The 26,820-nt window shown below is 40.0% G+C and overlaps 1 protein-coding gene across 3 annotated transcripts in view; it reads left to right on the forward strand.

Moving 5' to 3' along the window:
• The window catches only part of kirrel3b (kirre like nephrin family adhesion molecule 3b), a 191,401-nt gene that overhangs the window by 139,716 nt on the left and 24,865 nt on the right, over nucleotides 1–26,820 (forward strand). For all 3 annotated transcript variants that reach the window (XM_034292094.1, XM_020041329.3, XM_010893311.5), the window contains exons 6-9: nucleotides 7,577–7,682; nucleotides 10,710–10,858; nucleotides 12,848–12,975; nucleotides 17,043–17,169. In XM_034292094.1, coding sequence (XP_034147985.1) covers nucleotides 7,577–7,682; nucleotides 10,710–10,858; nucleotides 12,848–12,975; nucleotides 17,043–17,169 — 510 coding nt within the window. The remainder of the gene's footprint in view (nucleotides 1–7,576; nucleotides 7,683–10,709; nucleotides 10,859–12,847; nucleotides 12,976–17,042; nucleotides 17,170–26,820) is intronic.

The following is a 26,820-nucleotide window of genomic DNA, read 5'->3' on the forward strand; positions in this document are numbered from 1 at the left end:
TTCGTCTTGGCAAAATGCCTCCAGGTCATGCAAAGTCTTTGGTCGTCTTGCATGATCCTAGAGTGGCTCAATGATATTAAGGTCAGGAGACTGTGATGGCCACTCCAGAACCTTCACCTTTTTCTGCGGTAACCACTTGAGGGTCAACTTGGCCTTGTGCTTAGGGTCATTGTCGTACTGGAAGGTCCAAGAGCGTCCCATACACAGCTTTCGTGCAGAAGAATGCAAATTGTATGCCAGTATTGTCTGGTCACATGCTGCATTCATCTTGCCATATATTTTCACAAGATTCATTCACTATTGTATGTAACTGTATGTAAACATCTATTGCAGTTGCTCTTCCTGAAACTCTTTCACTTGATTGAGGGGAGGGGAGCTGTAATCACTTGTACCTTTACTCTCAAAGCCCCTCCAAGTACTCTCCTGTTACAGTTCTCCGAGGCGCTCTTCTGATGTGCCCCTTCTCCCTTTGGGGGACAGCTAAGGCCTCTCTCACCTCTTCCCCTTGACGGCATGTTTGCCTTTTCTGTTTTGGGCTTCTACAGGAGGGCTCAGAGTGTGCCAATGCTTGGCCCGCCGAGCTGCTCTGTCCCTTATTCCTAGTTTCTGTAGGTCCCTGTTACATATTCTGCCTCAAACGCTCAATGAAAGAGAAGTCAAGTCTCAGCAGTATCATAACCTTGAGATGGGAGACAACTCTGTGGTGACCTTCCCTCCTGGCAATGTGAGAGTAGCGCGAACTGCAGGGTAGCGATGTTTGTCCCTGTGTATACAAGCCACAGCAGTGTTTGGTCTAAATGGGGCAGTGACTAAATCCCGTGTGAGGGCAGTGTTGGCCCGTTTTTCTCCGACTGGCCTTGTACTGTCTCAGATCTGATTTATTAAAGATCATCTCTGGCAGTTTGTGATTACTCTGTATTATAATGACTTCTCTGCCATGCAGAAAATTATCACAATTGTCACAAGCAAAAACAATGCTGGAACATTCTTTGTTCTATAAGCCAATGCAAAAGGTTGTCCTTTCTGTTGAAAGGCCTGGCTCTCTAGTAACACACTGTAGGGTGACTTCAGATGATATTGATTTAGAACAGGCTTTGTGTCACAAATCATTGTTATAGTTCAACTTTGTGTTTCTGTGATACTCATGCCGATTCAATGTCTTGGTTGTTCAGCCATTTAAATGGCGCCCACACATCAGATAATTTAATATCAGATAAATCACAAATCTCAACAGCTGTTAGAGTAACTTTACTTTTGTTGCGGTCTCCATGGTCTAAATGACAGTTATCTTCTTTGGGTCGTTTGTAAAGAGTTAACCAATATATGTATTGCTTGGTAGCTTTAATCAAGGTTTATTTGTGTTCAAATTGACATCTCTGGCTCTATTCAGGAGTGCTGCAAGGTTTCTGTCAATCTGCTATTATTTATTTGCTTTTGTTGTCATGTCCTTAGAGTAGAATGTCATATGCAATCACAGTCAAAACTTTTAGTCTGTCTAATACTTCACACAATCTCAGCTGGTATTCTTCATCTGCTAGCTTTTTTCCCAATGTCATTGTTAGTCTTCTATATATGCCTGTGGGTTTCCAGAAAGTTGTCAGATAGTTACTCATTTCATCAACTTTGACTTTTTAATATCCATTGGGTATTTGCAAGTGTTATGTGACAAGTGCTTTTTTTTTTAATATGGGTGTTGCGTGACTAATGGGTGTTGTCGTTTTCATAGTCACACATCAGATAGACGGGACATTAATTTACGATATTTCACAAATCCCAACAGCTGTTGGAGTGACTTTCTCTGTTGGTGTCTGCATGTTCTGAATGGCAGTTATCATCTTTGTGCCTGTAAGACAAATTGTTTTTCAATAATGGCCAAATTGCTGATTTCGCTGGACGCTCAGTGACTGCCCTGATGGTATTCGCTTTTTCCATTGATTGTATGGTGTTTGTAGTTTTATTATTTTGGTGGAATCCTTATCTGCTGCAATGCCAATTTGCTTGAAATTAATTTGTGCTTGACTGACGTGTCTATGACTCTCTTTGATTCAGTTTTCATGCCTGATGCCTATGACAAGACTGACACTTTTTCTCTCGTAACACACCAAATTCACTTGTCTGCATACTTTCTCAGATTTGCAGTGTACTGATATTTTCAACTTAACCATTGACAAGCATTGAACGCATCCTGTACAGTGCATTTGGAAAGTACCAAGACCCCTTCACTTTTCCCCTTATCAATTAATTACATGTTGCATCACCCCTGTACCAATGAGCCAGGTTGAGGACAGATGATACAAGCAGGCCAGTGGAACACTTAATACAGCAGGGGCAACTGCTTGTACAAGGTAGTTCTCAAACCTGTCTTGGTGGACCTACAGCCGGTCCATGTATTTGATGTTTTCCAGATCTAGCACACCTGAATCAACTGGGATTTAATCATCAAGCTCTTCCGTGCTTCATTCAGGTGAACTTGTTCAGGACTATAACAACATTGTTAGGTGGCTAGGTGTCCCCTGGAGAACCACTGATTTAGGCAGCCCAGATAAACCTATTACTACTGTAACTGATGTTTGGCAGCGTCATGTGCTGTGGTAGATAGAAGACTCGTGTTGTATTTATAGTAGGTTTTTGTCTCATAAAAAAAACTGTCATGACATCTGAACACAAATATACTTACTATATATTAGTATTTGTCCCGAATTAAAATCTATTAAAAATGTTGAATAATTTCTCTTGGGTTTAATCTCAATCAAATCTTTATCTTGAAGTCCACCAGGTTGGACTTGGTGTCTTTTTGCCCTAGAAAGACTACTGGCACGGGGGTGAGTGAGTGCATTATGGGGGCTGGTATGGCTGAAGTGCCAGGGCAGAATGTATTTCCCAGTCCAACCCAGTTAGGGTATTTTGTGTAGATTGATGAGGTAAAAATTAAGTTTATACATTATAGAACATAACAAAATGTGGAAAATTCTCTTTTGTCTAACTACATCTCTTTGGCAATATGGAAACGTATATCCCTGGCTCATTTATTTGCTATGCCATACGTGTTTTTTGAGTAGACCATGCCCAATTCCCCTTCAAAATAGGGAAGGTACTGTAAGCTCATAGATCCTTATTTTTTCAATTAAGAACTGCACAGTAAGGGAGGGATAGTGAACAAAAGAAATTAACATAACTCAAAACCAGCCCCTTCAACACCATTAAGTATGATTAATAAAGTTGCAAATGCTATTTAGAAATCCATTACAAGTGACGGCTCAATTATTTTTGTTATGTGTTTCCTGACAGGAGCTTTCTGGCTCAATGCAAGTATACAGGGAAATTGAAGTATGGTTGTAGAAATGATTAACATTTGTTGGTGTTTGCAACCTTTGCAGTTTTTTCTAAAATCTTGTCAAAGTGAGGCGGAGGTGCAGTGTGTGGTGTTTGTGTGACACAAAGCTTAAGAAGGAGCTACAATATGATGGATGGAACAGGATGTTCTCTCTGAGCTCCCCATTTCTGTGACACAAGGATGTACAACGAGAAGGAGTAGCTTCTAACAAACAATCTCTCAAAAAGTTTCTTTTCACTTCCAAAACGGGGACTTCAATTACAGCTTTTCACAGTGTGCCGAACAAATGAGCGTAGGCAGGAGCAAATTATTAAGTAAGGGGATCTTGTGTCCCACTTACCCCTCAAATAACCCTCTAGCACTCTCCACCCCCATCAACTGTGGACAAGTAACAATGCTGGTGTTACCTACTGCTATCTATAATCCTCATGCTAAGATCCACACTGTGCTTAATTAAGCTGCACCATAAATAAACAACTCTATAATTTTACTGAATCAGTGGTGCTGGGTATCAGTTTGATAACTCTTTGATCATATGATAACTAATGCTGATTAATTTGATAATGATGTTGTTTATTAGGCAACTGGATATCAAATGCTTTAAGAAATATACGGCTCTGGAAAAAATTAAGAGGGCGGTTAGGGAAGTTTTAGAAACTCCAATAAACAGCTTGCCAATAGATAGTCCAAAACCACAATTTTGGAACTTAATTGTTTAGTAAAGGGGGTGTAAAAAAGGATCCAGCCATAAATCTCTGACTTCCTATTTTTGCTAGTGAAAACACAAGTTTAATTTATAATAATGGATAAATAGTAGATATGCACCTTCCTACCTGATTTAACCTCCTGTTGGATGAGTATTTATGAAACAGGCCTTGTTCTCTTTTACAAAGGGGGCAGCGTGCAAGGTACGTGGCAGTAAATACTGATGAGACAGCTGTCTGCTTACAAAAGAGTAAGGTACGTGGGGGTGCAGAATAGTGGAGAAAGGATAAAAAATAATAAACATTCTAAAGGGGGCCAATTTAAGTAATCACTTCCCAGATAAAAATAGAGGGGGGCTTTCATAATTTTTCTGTCCACTGAAGTGGAGATCATGTAGAGTGGCTTGAAAAGTATTTACCTCCCTTGGACTTTTCCACAGTTCATTAACTTTGACATTATGCAATTTTTTTGCTGATCAGTAGCAAAAACTCCTAATTAAATCCATGATGATGTCATGTTAAGAAACACAATAAAATGTGGAAAAGTCCAAGTGGGTGAATAGTTTTGAGAGCCACTGTAATTTAAATAATTATGAAATTCCAATATATCCCGTTTTAGAATGTGTTGCTATTCTCATCATGTGCCCGTTCCTGCTTGCATACCCTATTTACCAGGCTATTCAGTTTGGACAGGCCAGGGCTTATGATATTCTCAGTATGGTAGTGTTGAGACTAAACTTTCTTTTAATAGCTAGAATGGGGAATATAGGAAAGGTGTTGGGATGATACATTGAAATATATTTGCCGAAGTTATATACAGAGGATTAAATAATTGGTCATAATGCTGACTCATCAGTAAATATTTTAGAATGCGACTTTAGGAAAAGTTGTTGCCTAGATGTGAATTTCCTATAGCCCGACCACGATGTAAAAAAGAAACGTGACAAATATGTCAAGTGAAAACAGGTTGGAAAACCAATGGCTACTGATAGATACCACATCATTTTAAAAGAGAAATGCATTTGACAGCACCTGCGACAGCTGCACAGCACAAGATGTGAGTTAGAAACTGGAAAGCTTGTTAATAGAGATACTTTATTTCCCTCATTTCCTTAATATTTGTCTGACCACACACATTAGTCATTAAAGGATTCAAGATAATTTTATATAGATATTAGATTTTCCAATAATTGTCAGTGACAAAGTACCCCATCATTTCAATCATTTGTTCAGTATTAAAATAATGATCCATGTAGTCGCCATCCTTGTAAAATCAGGTAATTTTTTTTAGATGTATTTAGAAAGGCCCCATTTTCCTCTGATCTTATTGACCAATTTGTGACTTAAAATGCTCCTCTATACCTTTCTAAAAATGTTATGCATTATTTATTTTAAAAAACACAACTTTTACCCTCCTGTATTCCTAAAAGACATAGAATTTCCCCATACCCCTTTTATGAGTTAAAGGCACATGGCCACTTCTGAGTAAAAGGCATATGACATGCAACCTGAAGGCAAAGCACTGTGCCTGCATAAACAAGGTAAAGCTGTTGTGTGAGAAACACTTAAAATGAAGTGCTTCTGATATGTTAGTATTGGACACATACATTGGGGAGAACAAGTATTTGATACACTGCCGATTTTGCAGGTTTTCCCACTTACAAAGCATGTAGAAGTTTGTAATTTTTATCATAGGTACTCTTCAACTGTGAGTGACGGAATCTAAAACAAAAATCCAGAAAATCACAATGTATGATTTTTAAGTAATTAATTTGCATTTTATTGCATGACATAAGTATTTGATACATCAGAAAAGCAGAACTTAATATTTGGTACAAAAACCTTTGTTTGCAATTACAGAGATCATACGTTTCCTGTAGTTCTTGACTAGGTTTGCACACACTGCAGCAGGGATTTTGGCCCACTCCTCCATACAGACCTTCTCCAGATCTTTCAGGTTTCAGGCCTGTCGCTGGGCAATATGGACTTTCAGATCCCTCCAAAGATTTTCTATTGGGTTCAGGTCAGGAGACTGGCTAGGCCACTCCAGGACCTTGAGATGCTTCTTACGGAGCCACTCCTTTGTTGCCCTGGCTGTGTGTTTAGGGTCGTTGTCATGCTGGAAGACCCAGTCACGACCCATCTTCAATGCTCTTACTGAGGGAAGGAGGTTGTTGGCCAAGATCTCGCGATACATGGCCCATCCATCCTCCCCTCAATACAGTGCAGTCGTCCTGTCCCCTTTGCAGAAAAGCATCCCCAAAGAATGATGTTTCCACCTCCATGCTTCACGGTTGGGATGGTGTTCGTGGGGTTGTACTCAACCTTCTTTTTCCTCCAAACAAGGCGAGTGGAGTTTAGACCAAAAAGCTAAATTTTTGTCTCATTAGACCACATTACCTTCCCCCAGTCCTCCTCTGGATCATCCAGATGGTCATTGGCAAACTTCAGACAGGTCTAGACATGCGCTGGCTTGAGCAGGGGGACCTTGCGTGCACTGCAGGATTTTAATCCATGATGGCGTAGTGTGTTATTAATTATTTTCTTTGAGACTGTGGTCCCAGCTCTCTTCAGGTCATTGACCAGGTCCTGCCATGTAATTCTGGACTGATCCCTCACCTTCCTCATGATCATTGATGCCCCACGAGGTGAGATCTTGCATGGAGCCCCAGACCGAGGGAGATTGACGGTCATCTTGAACTTCTTCCATTTTCTAATAATTGCGCCAAGCTGCTTGCCAATTGTCCTGTAGCCCATCCCAGCCTTGTGCAGGTCTACAATTTTATCCCTGATGTCCTTACACAGCTCTCTGGTCTTGGCCATTGTGGTGAGGTTGGAGTCTGTTTGATTGAGTGTGCGGACAGGTGTCTTTTATTCAGGTAAGGTGTTCAAACAGGTGCAGTTAATACACGTAATGAGTGGAGAACAGGAGGGCTTCTTAAAGAAAAACTAACAGGTCTGTGAGAGCCAGAATTCTTACTTGTTGGTAGGTGATCAAATACTTATGTCATGCAATAAAATGCAAATTAATTATGAAAAAATCATACAATGTGATTTTCTGGATTTTTGTTTCTCTCACAGTTGAAGTGTACCTATGATAAAAATTACAGACCTCTACATGCTTTGTAAGTAGGAAAACCTGCAAAATCGGCAATGTATCAAATACTTCTCCCCACTGTAACTGTGTATTGGTAATCGTAAAGGGATTGATGAGAATGATGCTAGAAACATTGTATATATTTATATTAGCATTTATCATGATTGTGATACCAAAAATAACCTCAAAGTCTCTACATGTTGGAATGTTCAATAAACATTGAGGTATTGTTCCAAAATATTCTCTTTGTTATCATATACGCATGTTGTTTAACCCACAATCGTCACTGAAAGATGAAAAATGTGAGAATATTTAAACACGAGCTACTCAAGGAATCACTAGCCTATTCTATTTGTTAAATGAACATTGCAAGAAATTTTAAGTCGCTTAAAGGTTTTTACATTGGATAATTTATTTTCTTTCTCTGGTGTGTCCATACAGATTTGCCACTTGTCAATCTGTCAGTGGAGCCACAGCCCATTCTGGAAGGAAACATGATCCAGTTCCACTGCTCTGCCAAAGCAAACCCACCCGTCACAATGTATAGGTGAGAGACCAACTGACATCTCTCACGTGTGCCTACTCATGGTTGGCTGTTCCAAAAAAGTTTGTTATTTTGTTATAAATGCAGGATGTTTACATTGACGAACTCATGTAGCTTGCAGTAGTATGATGTCAATCCACTATTAGAGCAAATGTAATGATAATGGATAAATAGGTTAATGAAGAGAAACCAAATAAATCATAATAAAAATAGCCTGACACTGAGAAAATCACCACAGTATAGTAGTAGCTAGTGTAGTGTTTGTGTATTTAATGACAATGTATTGTGGCGACCCTGGACTATGGACAGTTTGAGATTGTTCTAGGGCTGGACTTACTGGGTGGGTGACAATTATGCTGGCGGGATGTCGTGCTGCTAGCTAACTCTGTGGGTGGCCAGTTGGCTGTGGGGGGTGGCATCTTAGGGTTCCCGTGTAGGAGCCTTCATAAGGGGAGTTTTGGCGGGGAGTAAAGGAGTCTTGGAGTTCCTCATGTTGTGTGATACAGATCTGTGTACCTGCGAAATAGCAATCTGGTGTTAGCATCATCCTGATTTGTGTTTCATTCAGTTAGGGGTAGGCAATAGCCTATTGGTTGGAAACCATATCTACTTCTCCGGTTCATTTTGTTGTCTAAGACGTTACAGTATTATACTAGCTCACAAGCTTGATGGTGGTAGGAAAGATTGTATTGGATTCCTGGCTTGGCATGCTGCCTGGTATCTGTTTCCGGCACTGCCCACCAGGCATGTTGGCTTTTCGCATGCCTATGCTTGGTTCCAATTGGGGGTGTATGTTTGTTCAGAAAAGTTTGTTGTTTTGTAATCAATGAAGGACTAGCTTATGTAGTTAGCTGTAGTATGATGTCAATCCAATTATATGAGCACAAGTAAGGATATGGGATAATTACATTCATGAAAAGTAACCAAATTAATCCTAATTCAAATTGTTCTATAGGCAGAGAAAGTAGCTAGAGTTGTAGTGCAGTAGCTAGTGTAGTGTTTCTGTATTTGATGACAATGTATTAGTCATCTTCAATAAAACCCACCAGGTAGATAGCCTCGGGCACCTTTACCCATACAGCTTTCTATATGAATGGACATTATACAGCCCTGGACATCCGGGCACCGCAATGATGAACTTTTCAATGTTTGTTGTAGGAAAGATAGTATAGTAGGAACTTTTCACAGAGATACTGTGAACAGGAGGAACAGACACACCTTTTCTTATTGGTTGTCCTTTTCTTATTTGCTGGCTAGCAAAATGAGTCTCAAATTTGCATATTATAGAGGGGAGCTCTATTTTCCAGCACCTCCCACGCCAAGCTGTGAAACGTACTACCGTAGACTGATTTACAAAAAATAATTTTGTCACATTTCTAGCGACATTTTGGTGACAAAACTCTGAGCGTCTGTATTTTACATTGGCAAGTGATATTAATGAGTTGCATGATTCCAAATATCAAGTTAGTTACAATAATGCAAATTTTTATACAACTACAAAAGTAAGTTGGCAAATTACAGTAGTAATTCCTAGTTTGCAAATATTTTCTACAAGTGTGCAAAACATTTTGCAACCTAATTTACAACAATCAAAAAAACGTATGTTGCTGTTTTACCTTCATAAAAATTGATAGCCGGTGATGTCTTTTCTTCCTGTCTGCTGTTTTCCTGGGAAAAGTTCTTATCATACAGTCCTTCCAATTTTTCATTATCTAACTATCCCACATCCTCATCTGCGCTCAGAAAAGTGTATTGACACACAAGCTGCATGTGCTCATTAACATAAACTTTCTCATTTAATAACAGAAACACACACTTTTATGAACAAACATACATGCCCACAAGTGGCCAGGAAAATGCAGACAAAATGCCCATTGGACACGGCATTTTATTGCGCTCATTACTCTGCACGGTGTGAAATAAGAACAGGCCAATCTCTCGGGCGAGGGGGCGGGGTCACATTGGGAGGAATTAAAATGTTTACCTCTATTTTTAACACAACAATGGCAATTTGCATTATTCATCTTGTTTGTACAACATGATGTAGCAAATGTATTTTTTTAGCAAATCTTTTTTTTTAAGGTAGGTTATCAATGTTTGACTGGGGGCTAACGTTAGCTAGAAGTAGTTGTGCTGCCAGCTACAAACATGCAAGGCATATCCTTTAGTCTTTGTTTAATTTGCTATGTATAAGACAGTAGTTAATAATGGTTGTTCATTTCTAGTGATGTACTTACCATTCTTTATGATTAAAATGAAGCTCAGTTGAAATGCATCTTGTGATGTGTAAAATATCATAGGAAGAAGGAAGGTAGATGGAAGAGGAAGATACATGTTAGGGTTTGTTACTGTTATTGTGGATTTCACCAAAAACTTAGCGGTTGAATCATTGATCTTGTGGTGAAAGATGTTTACAACCCAAATGAAAGCAAAATCAGTTGGTTTGCAAGTATGATCTGTTTTGAGTTTTGTGTTAAGAGTTTTGAAACACAGCACCTTAATATGAATACTAGTACCAAAGTGACAAAGAAAACTAAACTGTAACAGATTGCCTTTAGTACTTCAAAGATTAATTTTATTACATGTCTTTTGATAATAGTACCAACATTCCTAAACTAACAGTAACCAGAATTGAAAATCCATTATAAATATAGGAATGTTTCTAGCATATTGTTGAATACAGTACATGCCATGAAGTAATTCAGGCTGTTCTGGAGGTAAAAGGAGTTCTATCCAAAACTAGATAGATATAATTTGGGATTGAGACTCAAATGTTTTTACTTGATACTTAAACGGCAAGTCTATGCCTCATATTACGGTTGCATTTCTGCCTGGTAGTGCAGCTGCATGAACACATTAAATACAATCTTTAGCTCATGTTCAACTACTACCTCTACAACTACTACTAATAATATAAAAACTTACTGTACAATTTGAGAATACCCTTTTGTTTTGGGTCATTTGGATCCGATGAAAAAAGTTGGAAAACCAATGCTCTAATGCAATGCAATGTCTTCTGCTGTTCTATAGATGGGCGAAAGGAGGCAATGTCATCAAGGAGATATCTGGCAATACCTATGAGGTTATGGTGGACCACTCTTTCTTCACTGAGCCTGTCTCCTGTGAGGTCACCAACCCTTTGGGCAACACAAACATTAGTCGCAATGTTGACGTTTACTGTGAGTCACCTCTGTTGGTAGCTATCAAAATTATGTAAATCAAATGTTATGCATTCTACTCAGTATATAGTGAAAATATGTACACTATTTTACAGTAGGCATTTTTTCACAAAAAAATGACTTATACTGGACCCATCGAGAACAACTCCATATGTCTAGGAAAGCAATTCTGGTGTGTCTTTTGCATAACAGTGTGTACCCAATTGTCTCATGTAAACATGTAAGACCAAACATTTATGTTTTTGCCAGTGTTATATACTGGCTTGGTTGCAACAGAATTAATCATTTCGGTATATCTTAATTTCCTATTTTCACATTGTGACACAGCATGCCAAAGACAAATAGAAATGGCTTTCCAATAAGTGATGAGTTTTCATGTATAGTCCAGTCTCAGCACTAAATTAAAGGGAAACAAACTGTCTATGTGCCTAAACCTCCATGATTTAGACTGTCAAAGAGTGGTAGATCAACAGTGTGTGCTAATTAATTAATTAGCACTGTAAAACATCTCAGCGCAATGCGCTTCTTACGTCCAGCCAGCCATGGCATTCACACAGGCAATGAATGTAGGCTTGAATCTCGGAGTGGCGGTTGGCACCAATAGTCAGGATGTGCACCACAGGGCACTATGCATTCACAACGCGCATTTGCTTTGTATGAGCCCACAGTCACAAGCCACTGTTGTGGAGCTGGAGAAGTGCTTTTAACGACAACGGAACGTTGTTTGCACTCAGTGACAGTTCAATCAATCAATCAAATGTATTTATAAAGCCCTTTTTACATCAGCAGATGTCACAAAGTGCTTTTACAAAACACCTGGCCTTAAACCCCAAGGAGCAAACAACAGTAGTGTTGAATTTCATTTCTACTCTGATGAAATTGGCACAACATAGATGAGAGAAACTGAAACTGCTTTGATACTATAATCAATCTTCAAAAATGAGACATAGTATCTGTAGTATCGATATTTTGAAATCGATCGCCCACCCCTAGCTTTTGACCTTCCTAAATATGGCAATTGCTGTAATAAAATGGCTACAGGACTTAAAATAGTGTCTGGAACAGGACTCAAGTGTATTTTACCCCCACCCAGAGTGAAGCTGATGGTTCAAGTGGAAAAAACTGTCAAACGATCACAATTGGAGGATTTTGTTGAATCTTGGCCACACAATGTCAAGTCCTGGCTGTGAGGATGCCCCCAGGCCATCTCTGCACTGGTCTGGGGGACCATAGTCAGGAACTGGCAGAAGATATGCCTCTAGGACTCTCTGCGCAGTTGCAGACTTTACATCATTGCCAGTGGCAGCTGTACACCGTTGCCTCTAATTGGGGACCCTATATTAGTTGAATTTGTCCACACCACTATGTGGATCATTGTTTATGCCTTTTGTGTTGGTTGTTCTGCTCCTTTTTTTTTGTTGTTTTTGCAAGCCTAAATTAAAAGTGAATGTCTTGCTACCACTCTGAACCTGTGTCCTGCCTCTGTGATTGTGACATAAAACATCCATACAAACAACCTATTTAAAAATCTTCCTCAAAGAAACCCTCTAATTTCATCAGAATTGGGACAAAACAGAACAAAAAATAGCCCCCCAGTTTGAAGTATTGTGATGCATATTTTATGTTGTGGGGCTGCTTTGCTTCTAAGGGTACTGGGCTCAGGTCAAGTACAAGGAGATTTTAGAAAAAGACCTGGCTGTCAGGAGGCTAAAACTCATTTGTTGTTGGATCTTCCAGCAGGACAACCATCTACAATTTCCTGAAAATCCATAAAAAATGACTAATTGACTATAAAATCAACCTTTTGCAACCTTTGGCATGAATGTTGAGTGGAAGGTCATAAAATAAGTTGCTCACCAAGGCTGCCAATCATCTTGGAGGGCACAGTACACATTTGATACCTATAGTAACACTATATGTAGAATTACCTCTGTTAATGGTCATATTATATTGATGAGATGGTGACTTGCTTTAACTGTATTTCTGTAGTTGGTCCACGCATGGCTGCAGAGCCTCAGTCCTTACAAGTGGATTTGGGAACTGATGCTGTATTCAACTGTGGCTGGACGGGAAACCCTTCCCTTACTATCGTCTGGATGAAGAAAGGCTCTGGAGTGGTAAATATCTCCATATTCAATGTCTTTAATGTAACACATTATTTATATTTTGAACATGTACAATGAACTTTAAATTTGGATCCATTGTATGTAGGAAGAAATATGCCATTATGAAATAAATAAAACTACGTTATTAAAAAATGAATAAAGGTATAAATAATACACACAGCAAAACAGAACCACACAACGTGTTCCTTTTTAGTGTAGTATTAGGCAAGACAATAGAACACATAAAAATTCACCCTAGCCTCAAAAACGGCAAAAGAACGCTGGCTGAGCTGGAACGCTAGCGCATCCCCATAGCAAGTGAATTGAAACGAACCTTCGTTCAGCCTCTTCAACCTGAATGAAGCTTAAAATTCCATAGACTCAAAACTGAAAAATAACAACTGGCATAGGAAGTAAACATCTGGTCCTATATGGTATTAATTGCGCTTAAACCTGCGTTACGTGGAAGTATATAAAACATCGCCTTTTCTGACTATTTCAAGTCTAGCGTTTGAAGTCATTGAATGGCGCAAGCCATATTTTATTAAAAAGAAGATATTCTCCTGATTAAAATGATTTGTACCTTGAAACTTAAATGAGTCACGTACATTATATTTCTTTTTTTTTTCGTACAACAGCATCACTCATCTTGTTGTGAGTTTAGGTGTTTACTAATGCGGATGAGTATTAGTAAGTAAACCGGAAACTACAATACCGACTTCTAGACAAAAGCGGAAGTTCGTCACTACGCTGGTGCACAGAGTCTATTCGAATCAGTGTGGCTTTAGGACCACACGCGGGCACTTTGCTTGAAGCACTGTAGTTGCTGGATAGGTGTGGTTACAGTAGTAGAGTAGAGACTACGGTTGGAACTAGCAACTGCGATCTCTGGCCCATGTAAGTTTGGTGACCTAGCTGCCATTACCTCTAGCTAATTACCTCCCATAACGTATGAATGAGGTAGATATTTATCTTATCAGAGGGTTTTTCTAAAACCGGTAAGGTGCAGTTAATTTAACGTTATATATGGATGATATTGATAGTTGCAAAATATATATTAACTTGCCAGCTAACGTTATTTCACTAGCTAGCAAACAGTTCACCTCACTCACTAGGTTCACCTCACTCACAGCTAGCACCATATGACACCAGCCATAAAAAGCCTGAAGTTAGACAAACAGGCATTTGTTTAATGCAAAGACAAAGTGAGTAGTACAGCTAGCTATGAGACATTAAAATATATAGCTAAGTAACTAGCTTAATAGTTGATCTCTTAAAGATGGCTAAGGTGTTAGTTCCCTACAGAAGTAGCTGAATTTGACATGACAACCTAATGTGGGTCTTATAGATCAAACATTGCCATCTGGTTCTGCATTCGTCAATGTAGCTCAAGTTGTTCATGTCATAATATGTCCTGCATTTTAGCAGGATCAGATGCTGACCGTGAGACGGTCCTTGTCATAGCAGGATCAGACAGCCATGGAGAAAAGGTCAACTGTGGAGCTGAGGTGAAATGTTGTCTTTTAAGGTGGATAACTCCAATAAAATGAGTTATGTTATGTGTCGCCCATGTGTTGAATATTCATATTTATTAGCAGAACCAGAAGGATGTTCATTCAAGCAGTGTAGTCATGCAAGAGAATGGTGGAGCTTGAGAGGTGAGGTTGTGAAATTCAAGTACAGTACTGGCAAAATGTACAATATGTAGATCACATATCAGCCACACACATTGAAATACAGAGGTCTGTAGTAGCTCTTCACTAAGAGTACACATCAGAGAAAATATGTTAACTAAGTAATATTAAATGAAATGGCTGAAGGCTGTATTTTTGCATCGGGGGGGGGGGGCAGCTTGCACCCCGGCGTAACCATGCTACGCCAGTGTTTGTCCCCCTTCACATTTGAAATCAAACCTACGCCTCTGGAACATGGAGTGGTTGGGCTATTATATTTTCTACATTAATTTAAATGTTTCAATATTTATTTTACTGTTAGGTAATTAGTTTTAATTGTATTTTTTTATTCATTCATGTAGACCAGTGGCAAACCGTGACTACTGAAGCTAGGCCCTCAGTAGTGTAAAAATATCTGATATCATACATATAAATAGAGAACTCAGATGCCAGTGTATACAGAGCATGACTTGAGACCTTTCTTTTGCAGACCTATGTAAGAGAAGCAATTCTTTGATGACAGAGTCAAGCGGTCCTAAGCCACGCCTCTGCTATGGCTCACAAAAGCAGAACACGTACACAACGGTTGCAAATATCGATAACAGAAACTACGTTAGAAGAAAATACGATTGTGTCGTTTCAAAGAAACATTCACCAAAACAGTCACTCAAATAGTGGCGGAATAAATTCAACCATACAATACAAATTTTTTCAAGACCACAGACAGTATATGAAAAATGTTGCGCGGTATTTGACAATAAAAAAAAAGCACAACACGAAATGTCATGTACTCAGTACTTCCTATTGCAACGTCATCACCTTTGATTTTACCACACAACTGATCTAAAGTTGAAAAAATATTGTACATATTGTATGATGTGTACTGAAATGAAATGAACAAGATAACAACAAAAAGCAAGCTGTAGAGGAAAACAAAAAGTCCACTCACCATTATGATTTTAATTTTAAAAACAAAGTCCATCCTTTATGAAATAGATAATGGCAGGTTCTTGTAGCTTGTCTTTTGATTTTTAATCCGGACAAAGTTCTTTTTTGATTGAGATCAAAGCCGGCCCATTGCCAGCAAGCTGGCCCACAGACAGTCGGCCCATTGCCAGCAACTGTGTGCATGAAATCCCACCTCACTGTAACAACCATCCATGAAGGCAATGTTATTTGTTTGAGTAAATTTTGCATTAAAGTGCACAACTTTCTATGATAAACTCATTAAAGACAAGCGGACACTGAGAAAGATTGCTCTTGTGAAAAGTACATCAGGCCACCATACTCCACACCCCCCGAATTAAATGAGCAAAATGACTAGGCATAATTATGTTACTTTGTTACAGGTGCTGCTGTGTACACCTGAAACATAGGCTGTAGTAATTTTTCAGAGCATAATGTGCCCATGTTATCCAGAGTGCAAACGCTCTTTTGTTGTTGTTTCAATCTAATTAATTAACTTATCACGTATGCAATATTTTGTTATAGTATAACTGTTCATCTTTGCCAGTGAGACACATAGTGTTGTCCTGAGTAAAACACTTTTTTGTTGCTTCAATCCAATTCATTCAGTGCAAACACAATAGAATGTATTTGTGTATTTGATAATACAATTTGATGTACGGTAAAATAGTAGGCCCTACTTTGTTGTGCATTGTGTGTAGGTGGTGGGTGTGTGTGCGTGGGGTTGGGGTTGTTGGGGGCACCCTGACTGTCCCATATTTCACCCTATTGAATCTAGTCAACCTATCTAGAGGGCCTTGAGGCGTCATACAATTGTCTCACCTATTACAGGACAATATGTGATTGGTTCATTCTACTGTTATTGCAAAATGCTGCTCTAATTTAAGTCAATGTCTATGATGTTGGCTGGTGCCTTCTGTTCAAAGCCTCAGGGCCTAGCCAATGAGCATTGAGCCCAGTTAGATAATTTCTACCAAGATATTACCGAATGGAAAAATCTGATTAGAAATGTTTTCCTCTTGGATATTAACCCTTATTTTTTCAACACAAACTGAAGAAATTCAATAGGAGGATCATAACAATTAAGACAAAAAAAGATTAAATCAATGAAAACAAAATTGCCAATTATTTAATATCAACATGTATCTATCCTCAGGCCCTCTCTGGGGGTGTAGAGGGCCCTGATGGTTCCCCACTGCTGTAGTGTATATTTATTTCTTTCATTTGATTTATTTAACAGTGTGGCACATTTCGTCTTGCAAGCCATTGTTGCAAGAACGTCATCTGTCATATGAGACTTGTCTTACACTGGATTTATAATTGAATAGAGGTGGACGTTAGATATTTAGAGGTAGACAGGCTATGTTGTGCAGCCCATAAAGTGAAGGTGACTACTTGCTTCTTGAATTTGTTTAGTAAACCTTGACTTTTGTGTGGCAGGTACTAAGCAATAAGAACATCCTGACACTGAAGGCTGTGCGACAGGAAGATGCTGGGAAATATGTATGCCGTGCTGTAGTACCGAAAGTTGGTGCCGGTGAGAAGGAGGTTTCACTCACAGTCAATGGTAAGTATAATGCTGGCTAGGGATGTTTGGGAAGTCACAGCTATAAAGGTTCACACCAAAACACAACTGTACCCCAAGTACTCTGTATCAGTGCACATGGACAAATCCCCTGCTTCATACTCCAAGTTATGCTTCCACTTTTGATGCCTATTTCCGCTTCCAAGTCACTGCTTTATAAATATGTACTCTTAATTAAAATGATTTAATATCAATCATGCCTTTCTAAAAGAATGTTTTCTCAACAATTTCTCCTTTTGATTAGTTGTGTATACTGCAGCAGAAGTGTGAACTAGCAAAAACTATTGTGTGTGCATTGCATTTAGAATTTCTCACGTTAGCTTTAACTTGGTACCTAGCTAAAACCTGCCAGAACGATGACCATAAAGGTTGGTCAATTTCAATATTCTTAAGATGAATTTACACATGTTATTGTAGTCCCTTGTTGTTTTATTTAAATGTAGAATTTAAAATAACTAAATAAATGGACAGTCAGTTCAGTTCAAGTGTTGAGTAGTCTAATGGCTTGCAAATAGCAACAGTCCATAAATCTATTGGCATGTGAACTCAAAAGCTAATATAGACCTTAGCTGTTCAAAGGTAAGTCAATGAATAGTATGTACTAGGGGTGTATGGAGTCCCTATAATGCTACTGGCTCCATCAGACAGCTTCAGATATTTTGAGTGAATGCAACGTCTTGAAAAGCAGGTGTGAAGAGTAATTTAAACAATGTTTCTAAAATGCAGGGGACTGTCTATGCTGTCCTTACACAACACATTCATGTCTTCTAGGGAAAATCATAAGCTCAGAGTTTGGTGGTGGAAGTGGAGGATTGGGCAAGTTCTCTTTGAGAGCTTCTGTTTTCTGATGCTGTCAAGTCCACAAAACGTTGTCATTGCCCCACAATAGCTGTGGCCCATTGGAAAAAAATTATGAATTCTTTATGACACTGCACATTATACAGTCACACACCTTTTGTCATTCCTAACACACACCCCAATGATGTTGTCACGTATCCCTCTTTGGCGGTCGACCTCACCAGTTTTCTAGCCGCCACTGTACCCTTGTGTCACCACAAGTGTCACAACACTGTCTTGTACGCACCACGGACTGTCCTGTCTCTGACGACACACACTTGATCCACATTTCATCATTACTAAGTGGAAATCTGTTCCCTTTGCTACCATAGTGCTATACTCATGTTGCTGTTTTTTTAATATCTATTTCATAGATATTATTCTACTGTTGAAATCGTGTTTAGCGATTGTTTGGCGCCAACATAAAAAATACCAAACTCTCCGTATCCTGTGCCTGGCTCCTTCCTCATCCACACCACATCACAGATGTAAACACTTCACACTGGGGGAAGAGATTTCTAGTGCTGTGAGATTTATCTAGTACATAATTGGCCAAAAGGAGTGAAGGTTTTTTTGCACATCAAAACCCCCACATTATTACAATACAGTGTGGATTGAAGGGTGAGCAATATCTGAAAAATGTATGTAGTCGCTACAAGTACATTTTATGTGTAGTGTTGGTTGGCCTGGATTGATAGAGCAAGCGGATTTCATTCAGCGAAGTCCATATCTGCAGATACATTGTGAAATGTACAAAGGGTCAACATTTCCCTTTTTGCCAGACCGTGTAAGCAGAGCCAGCCTAGAAGAGCGATTGTCTCTTACTGACTGACTGAGTGGGTGAGTAACTGACTGACAGACTACCCCTTGATAAATACCGTAGGGGTTAGAGACCAGGGATGGTTGTAACACAGGTTAGTTGTAACACTTCCAGTTTCTCTAATCAGGAACAAGTTACGAATCATCCGATTCATTCTGCATAATGTTTGTGATAGTATTGCCAGCTATGTAATAAAATGCAATAAAATTAAATCATGTTTATTGTGTATCTAGATATCTTTCATGCAAGTTGTTAGTGATAATGTTTTACCTGTTAGCTGTAAGGTAAGCTAGTTCATGACTATAGGAGTCTGGGTTAGTTCTAACAACAAGGGTCTGGTTTAGTTCTAACAACAAGGGTCTGGTTTAGTTCTAACAACAATTAAAATGTAAGAACCTACTATATGCAACATTTTTGTTGTAGGCCTATATATGTTTTCTTTGAATTCCAGTATGCCTAGACTGACGGTAACAAAAAAGCACAAACACACAAACTAATATTCAGTAATGCTCATTTTGTTGAAATGTATTATGTTCAAATGTCTCACTACTATGACTGACAGTAACTAACATATTTCACACACACACACACAAACACCAATTATGTTAAAAAGTAATTTAAGTTTTGAAATAAAAAGCTTTCTTTATAATGTCAAGACTTACTCACCCCAGTGGTATATCATAATGTTCCATTTCACCACAGGGTATGCTACAGCTGACCTAGGCTATGTGGTGAATTGTAACATTTCACTCCTTGTGTTTGAGACTAAACCACGCATTTTTTGTTTGTGTTACAGATTTAACAGCTACGCCATCTAATAGCAGACACATGTAACTAGTTTGTATACAATTTTGAATGCACTGGCTTAAAAGACCTTCAAGATACAGACAGAAATGTCCAGAATGTTACAACTATCCCTGGTCTCCCCTACAGTATCAGTGTCATTCACAAATGGCTAATTAGCTGTTAAAACAACCAGTGGCAAAACACCATTTGTTCAGGATAGATAAAAAAACATAGCTGGCTACAACCTTCAGTAGCAACGTTATAGGAAGCCTAAAATGGAATTGTTTACTGTTATATTGGGTAACTCTTCAAATTACAGCCCGTTACTTACCGAGTAAGCCTCAGAAATTACTTAGCTGTTAGGTGTCCTACAGCCCCCAATACTTCTCCTCATAATAGGTGGCCACATAAAGTTTTTTTCTCCAATATGCCGGAACGAAAGCGCTCCAACATAGGCTCTTATTTTGTCAAGTTGAAAGCGAGAAGCTGATGAATGAAACATCCTTAACAAATAAGACTATACAGGACGAGATCTCTTCTAAGAGGGAGAACTTTTGGACTCCCCCTCTATGCCAAGCTGGATAGAGGCTGTGTGGTTACAAAGAATTTCAAATAGAATTTCAAATTGGTAATATATATCATTTGTAAAGAAAACATGAGTGCTCAGCAAAACACATGTCTTCTATTTCTTATTGGATTTACATTCAACTGTAGGTCATAACAGAATGGCACAATCATTTTTTTTATTTAAATGAACTGACCCCTGTTCAAAAAACTGCATACTGTACCCATAGTTCTTAATACTGTGTATTGTCCCCTTTAGCATCAATGACAGCATGCAGTCTTTTGTAATAGCTGTCTATGAGGCCTTGAATTCTTGCAGGTGGTATTGTATAGCTGCCCATTCGTCTTGGCAAAATGCCTCCAGGTCATGCAAAGTCTTTGGTCGTCTTGCATGAACTGCACGTTTAAGATCTCCCCAGTGTGGCTCGATGATATTAAGGTCAGGAGACTGTGATGGCCACTCCAGAACCTTCACTTTTTTCTGCTGTAACCACTAGAGGGTCAACTTGGCCTTGTGCTTAGGGTCATTTTCGTGCTGGAAAGTCCAAAAGCATCCCATGCGCAGCTTGAATGCAAATTGTCTGCCAGTATTTTCTGATAACATGCTGCATTCAACTTGCCATACATTTTCACAAGATTGCCCATGCCTTTATAGCTCACACCCCCCCAAACATCAGTGAGCCACCACTATGCTTCACAATGGGTCTCGTCACTCGAAATTACAGTGTGCCAGAAGCTGAGACGTGTCAAGGTGTTGTCGGGCATATGGTAACCGGGATTTTTTGTGGCATTGGCGCAGTAAAGGCTTCTTTCTGGCAAATTGACCATGCAGCTCATTTTTGTTCAAGTATCGTCGTATTGTGCTCCTTGAAATAACCACACCGTCTTTTTCCAGAGCAGCCTGTATTTCTCCTGAGGTTACCTGTGGCTTTTTCTTTGTATCCCAAACAATTCTTTGGCTGAAAGTAGTTTTGGCTGAAATCTTTCTTGGTCTACCTGACCTTTGATTCATATCAAGCGATCCCCGAATTTTCCACTTAAGTGATTGAATAGTACTGACTGGCATTTGTAAGGCTTTGGATATCTTTTTATATCCTTTTCCATCTTTATAAAGTTACATTACCTTGTGACTGTTCTTTTCTGCTCCCCATGGCTCATTATCTAGCCTGCTTAGTGCATCCATGTGAGAGCTAACAAACTCATTGACTACTTATATACAGACGCTAATTGCAATTTAAAAGGCCACGTGTGGGAAATTCACCTTGAGTTGCCATTTTCACTTGTGTGTGTCACCTTGTTGTCTGTAACAAGATATTTCACAATTTCTGCCAGAGTATGCAAACTTATGAGCACAACTGTAGTTACCATTTGTGCTTACTACAATGGGTGGCAATCATGTTCTGTATTTGACAGTGTTTTTTTGTGGCTCACTCTTTCAACAAGGTTGTGGGTTTGAATCCCTCTGAGATCAAATTCTGCACTTTTCAATCTGCATTTAGATAGCAAAACAATTTAAAATGCATACAGTATATTCATCAAATGGTTGAGTGATGATTGATTAGGAACAATGAGCATGGTGATATTAAAAGGTAATTCAACAATACAGAGCAAAATCTTAACAATAGTTATGCAAGTACTTTGTATGAACATGTATTTCAACATGAAACATGTCTTTGCAGATGTTTGTTGCACTCGGCCATTGTCAGATGTGCTTAAAGTTTGAGAAAATGCCTTTTTTGATGATCTGTTGGGTTCTTTGTACCAAGAATCATGAAATATTAGCACATCATTATGTGAATAGAACCAAATCTATAGAATGCTCATTTGGAAAAAGAAAACATACATTTTTTCTATGCAGACTCAAGAATGACATATTTTTACTATTGTATGTTGCTTTCATAAATATTCAGCCATGACACATTCTTACTGGGAAGAGACAAGTTTTACTGCAATAACAGCTTTAATTATATTGGTAAGTAGATACCAGCATTGCACAGGGATGATGTTGACAATTTTTGCAGATTTGCTCCAGGTTGTTCAGGTTTGGTTGGACTAATCTTGTGGGCCACCATTTTCGAATAGTGCCACAGACTCTCATAGGGATTGAGGTTTGGCCTTTGACTATACTACTGAACATTACTTACCTTTTTGTTCTTGAGCCACTCCAATGTTGCTTTAGCAATGTACTTGAGATCATTTTCCTGCAGGTTCTCCTGTGGCATTTCCCTGTATTTTGATCCATCATTTATTCCTTTGATTTGAAGATTTCTTGTCCGTGCTGATGAGTATCATTCCCACAGCATGATGCTGCCACCAAAACATTTCAGTGTAGGAAAGGTGTGTGTGTGTGTTGGGGCTTGGACAGTGTCCACATATAGCACTCTAGTTTAGAATTGTGGTCAAAAATACCAATCTTTGATTTATCTGGCCACAAAACTTTCCCACATCACATCTGGGTTTCTCCCATGCTACTTTTTGACTAATGGCTTCTTTCTGGCCACTCTCCAATATGGGATAGTTTAATGCAGAGCTCTTGATTTGTTTGGTAGGTGCACCATTCCTCCATTCCCAGCCAATTCATTTTGTTGCTGCTTTAAAATGATTGTTGGCCTCTCTGTTGATCTGTCACAAGTTTCCTTCTTGTTTGAGTGCTGCGTTTTGATGCAAAGACATTTCTTGGCAGCATGCATACTGGGCTATCCTGACCCTAGGATATTATTTTGTAGCTTTTTCCTAGTCTATGCCTTTTTATTACTTTATCTGTAACTTCTGTAGAATTCTACTTGGTCTGATTTTACTTCAGATTTACAGCCTGCTCAATGATCTTTCAACAGTCAGGTTTTCATCCAGAAAATGTGACAGCAACTTTAATGGTTCACAAGTGGATGCCTATGGTAGGTTAAGTGTGTCCTTATTAGGGCAATTTCACTTTTTCTTATCTGTGTACACTTGGATTCCAGATCACAGTGGTTGAATAGTTATGCAAGCGACATAGTATATCAGTTTTCATTGTTAGAAGTATTTCCCAACATAAAACCGATGTCACCATTCAATAATTCATCGTTTTAAAGTAAGATATGAAACAAAACATAAGTACTGTCAGTGTGTAATTTATGATTCAATAATATGAGAGCATTGGTCAGGGGTTTACATTTTTTTCAAAATACTATTTATGTACAATGTACAGTAAATGGAATAGTCCTCAGTCAACATGTTCATAAAATGTTCTACCCTATCCAGTCGTCTCTGCTACCGCAAATGGACTACGACCTAAGCCTTTGGATTGAAATCACTTGAAAATAACTCCCAGCAGTTGACTGCTTCATTGTTTTTAACCTGCAGTCTTACAGTGAGATAAAAGCCTGGCTGATGACACATTTCTGGAGGCTGCCTTGATTATGACTGAGGAATACTCTTTATTATTATGTGTAGTATGGGGGTGGGTGTATGTGTTTGCATGTTTTGCTATTTGTTTCCTGTCACATTTGCTAATAATTAAAATACATGTGTATATTTTCTTTTGTTTTGTTGCATGTCAGCAACTCACACTTTTCAGCAAAACTGAATTCAACCCATTCCCTGTGGACTGGTGTATTTTAATTATAACCAAGTAGTTCCAGTCGAATGGGGGGCAGTTTATGTTGAAAACAGTAATGGATTAATATTGCTCACTTTAGTTTAACATCCCCACTCAATTTGATTTCAGTAAAGCTATTGTGTATTGTGCTTGCTATTTATATTGTGCAATGCATCTGTGTGTTGCAGAGAGAAAGACAATTAGTTGGAATATACATCCCTTTATACTTGAGATTTGTAGCCTGAACAATATGTTTCCCTATCAATTTACATGGTGTATTTGAGCATATTTGTTTGTGCGTAGAGGCATGAGTCTGTTCGTCTCTCAGCCTTTGAATGTCTTGGTAATTTTGTGTTCCTGTCTATATGTCTGTTTGTGTGTATAATCAGACTTATACTTTTATAGGCAGCCCTAGGAGAGGAAGCACATTAATGATAAATTGTGCTGATGTCCTTTTCGTCACCATATATGTATTTATTTTTCTGTAACAAAAAAAGTGAAGTGTAGTGTCATAACTCTGTCATAACCATGTCATACGGTGTCATGTCAGCTGATAGAACATGTCATATCCTTTCATAACATGGTCACATATTTTTAAATATTATGACATGTTTTTATGATTGGTTATGACACCTACGCAACTCTGTCAAAACATAAACCATTCTGCAAAACCAGTCTTCTTATAAACAGTATTTTAATATAATTTTGTTTATATTTTTTATACAAAGTATTTCATTATAAATGCTATATATCAATATAATTATGCATGAAGTGATATCAGATATTTACCTTCCCCGATGTAACGTTTCTCATGACTAGGATGCCAGCAGTAGATTTCAGGAGCAGGACTTGGAGGCCATTCTTACATTTGCATGGTCTATGTATTAACTCAATGCAATTTCCTTGCACGAGCTAACAAAATAATCAAATGTCTGCTGCAATTCATACATCCTAGTTAACATAATTAGCAACATATGGTAATAAATATGCTACTGTTTGCTGCTAACGTACACCCTATAGCTTATCCTATTTTTAAATATTTAAATATTTCCAATTATCCGTCATCATCATCATCGTCCGCTTATCCGGGGCCAGGTCGCGGGGGCAGCAGTCTAAGCAGAGATGCCCAGACATCCCTCTCCCTAGACACTTCCTCCAGCTCTTCCGGGGGGACACCGAGGCGTTCCCAGTGTCTCCTCTTGGTGGGACGGGACCGGAACACCTTCCCAGGAAGGCGTTCCGGAGGCATCCGAAACAGATGCCCAAGCCACCTCAGCTGACCCCTCTCGATGTGGAGGAGCAGCGGCTCTACTCTGAGCTCCTCCCAGGTGACAGAGCTTCTCACCTTATCTCTAAGGGATCGCCCAGCCACCCTGCGGAGAAAGCTCATTTCGGCCGCCTGTATCCGGGATCTTGTCCTTTCGGTCATGACCCAAAACTCATGACCATAGGTGACAGTAGGAACATAGATTGACCGGTAAATCGAGAGCTTCGCCGTGCGGCTCAGCTCTTTCTTCACCACGACAGACCGATACATCGACCGCATTACTGCAGAAGCTGCACCGATCCGTCTGTCAATCTCCCGTTCCATCCTTCCCTCACTCATGAAAAAGACCCCTAGATACTTAAACTCCTCCACTTGAGGCAGGCACTCTCCACCAACCTGAAGTGGGCAAGCCACCCTTTTCCGATTGAGGACCATGGCCTCGGATTTGGAGGTACTGATTCTCATCCCCACTGCTTCACACTCGGCTGCAAACTGTCCCAGTGCATGCTGAAGGTCCTGGTTTGAAGGGGCCAACACGACAACATCATCCGCAAAGAGCAGAGACGAAATCGTGTGGTCCCCAAACCTGACACCCTCCGGCCCCTGGCTGCGCCTAGAAATTCTGTCCATAAAAATTACGAACAGAACCGGCGACAAAGGGCAGCACTGGGAACAAGTCTGACTTACTGCCGGCAATGCGGACCAAGCTCCTGCTTCGGTCGTACAGGGACCTGACAGCCCTTAGCAAAGGACCCAGGACCCCATATTCCCGAAGCACTCTCCACAGGATGCCGCGACACAGTCGAATGCCTTCTCCAAGTCCACAAAACACATGTGGATTGGTTGGGCAAACTCCCATGAACCTTCCAACACCCCGTAGAGGGTATAGAGCTGGTCCAGTGTTCCACGGCCCGGACGAAAACCACACTGTTCCTCCTGAATCCGAGGTTCTACTATCGGCCGTATTCTCCTCTCCAGAACCCTGGCATAGACTTTCCCTGGGAGGCTGAGAAGTGTGATCCCCCTATAGTTGGAACACACCCTCCAGTCCCCCTTCTCAAAAAGAGGGACCACCACCCCGGTCTGCCATCCCAGGGGCACTGTCCCGACCGCCATGCGATGTTGCACAGGCGTGTCAACCAAGACAGCCCCACAACATCCAGAGACTTGAGGTACTCAGGACGGATCTCATCCACCCCCGGTGCCTTGCCACTGGGGAGTTTCTTGACTACCTCTGTGACTTCAGCCCAGGTGGTGGACGAGTCCACCTCTGAGCCCTCATCCTCTGCTTCCTCAATGGAAGACGTGACAGCGGGATTGAGGAGATCCTCGAAGTATTCCTTCCACCGCCCGACGACATCCCCAGTTGAGGTCAACAGCTGCCCACCTCTACTGTAAACAGCGTTGGTAGGGCACTGTTTCCCTCTCCTGAGGCGCCGGACGGTTTGCCAGAATCTTCGAGGCCAGCCGATAGTCCTTCTCCATGGCCTCACTGAACTCCTCCCAGGCCCGAGTTTTTGCCTCCACAACTACCCGGGCTGCAGTCCGCTTGGCCTGCCGATACCCATCAGCTACCTCAGGAGTCCCACAAGCCAACCAGGCCTGATAGGACTCCTTCTTCAGCTTGACTGCATCCCTTACATCAGGTGTCCACCACCGGGTTCGGGGATTGCCGCCTCGACCGGCACCGGAGACCTTACGGCCACAGCTCCGAGCCCACGTGGGGGTTGAAGTCCCCCAGTAGAACGATAGAGTCCCCAGTCGGAGCACTTTCCAGCACCC

Source organism: Esox lucius, chromosome 1, assembly GCF_011004845.1.
Source record: "Esox lucius isolate fEsoLuc1 chromosome 1, fEsoLuc1.pri, whole genome shotgun sequence".
Lineage (NCBI taxonomy): Eukaryota > Metazoa > Chordata > Actinopteri > Esociformes > Esocidae > Esox > Esox lucius.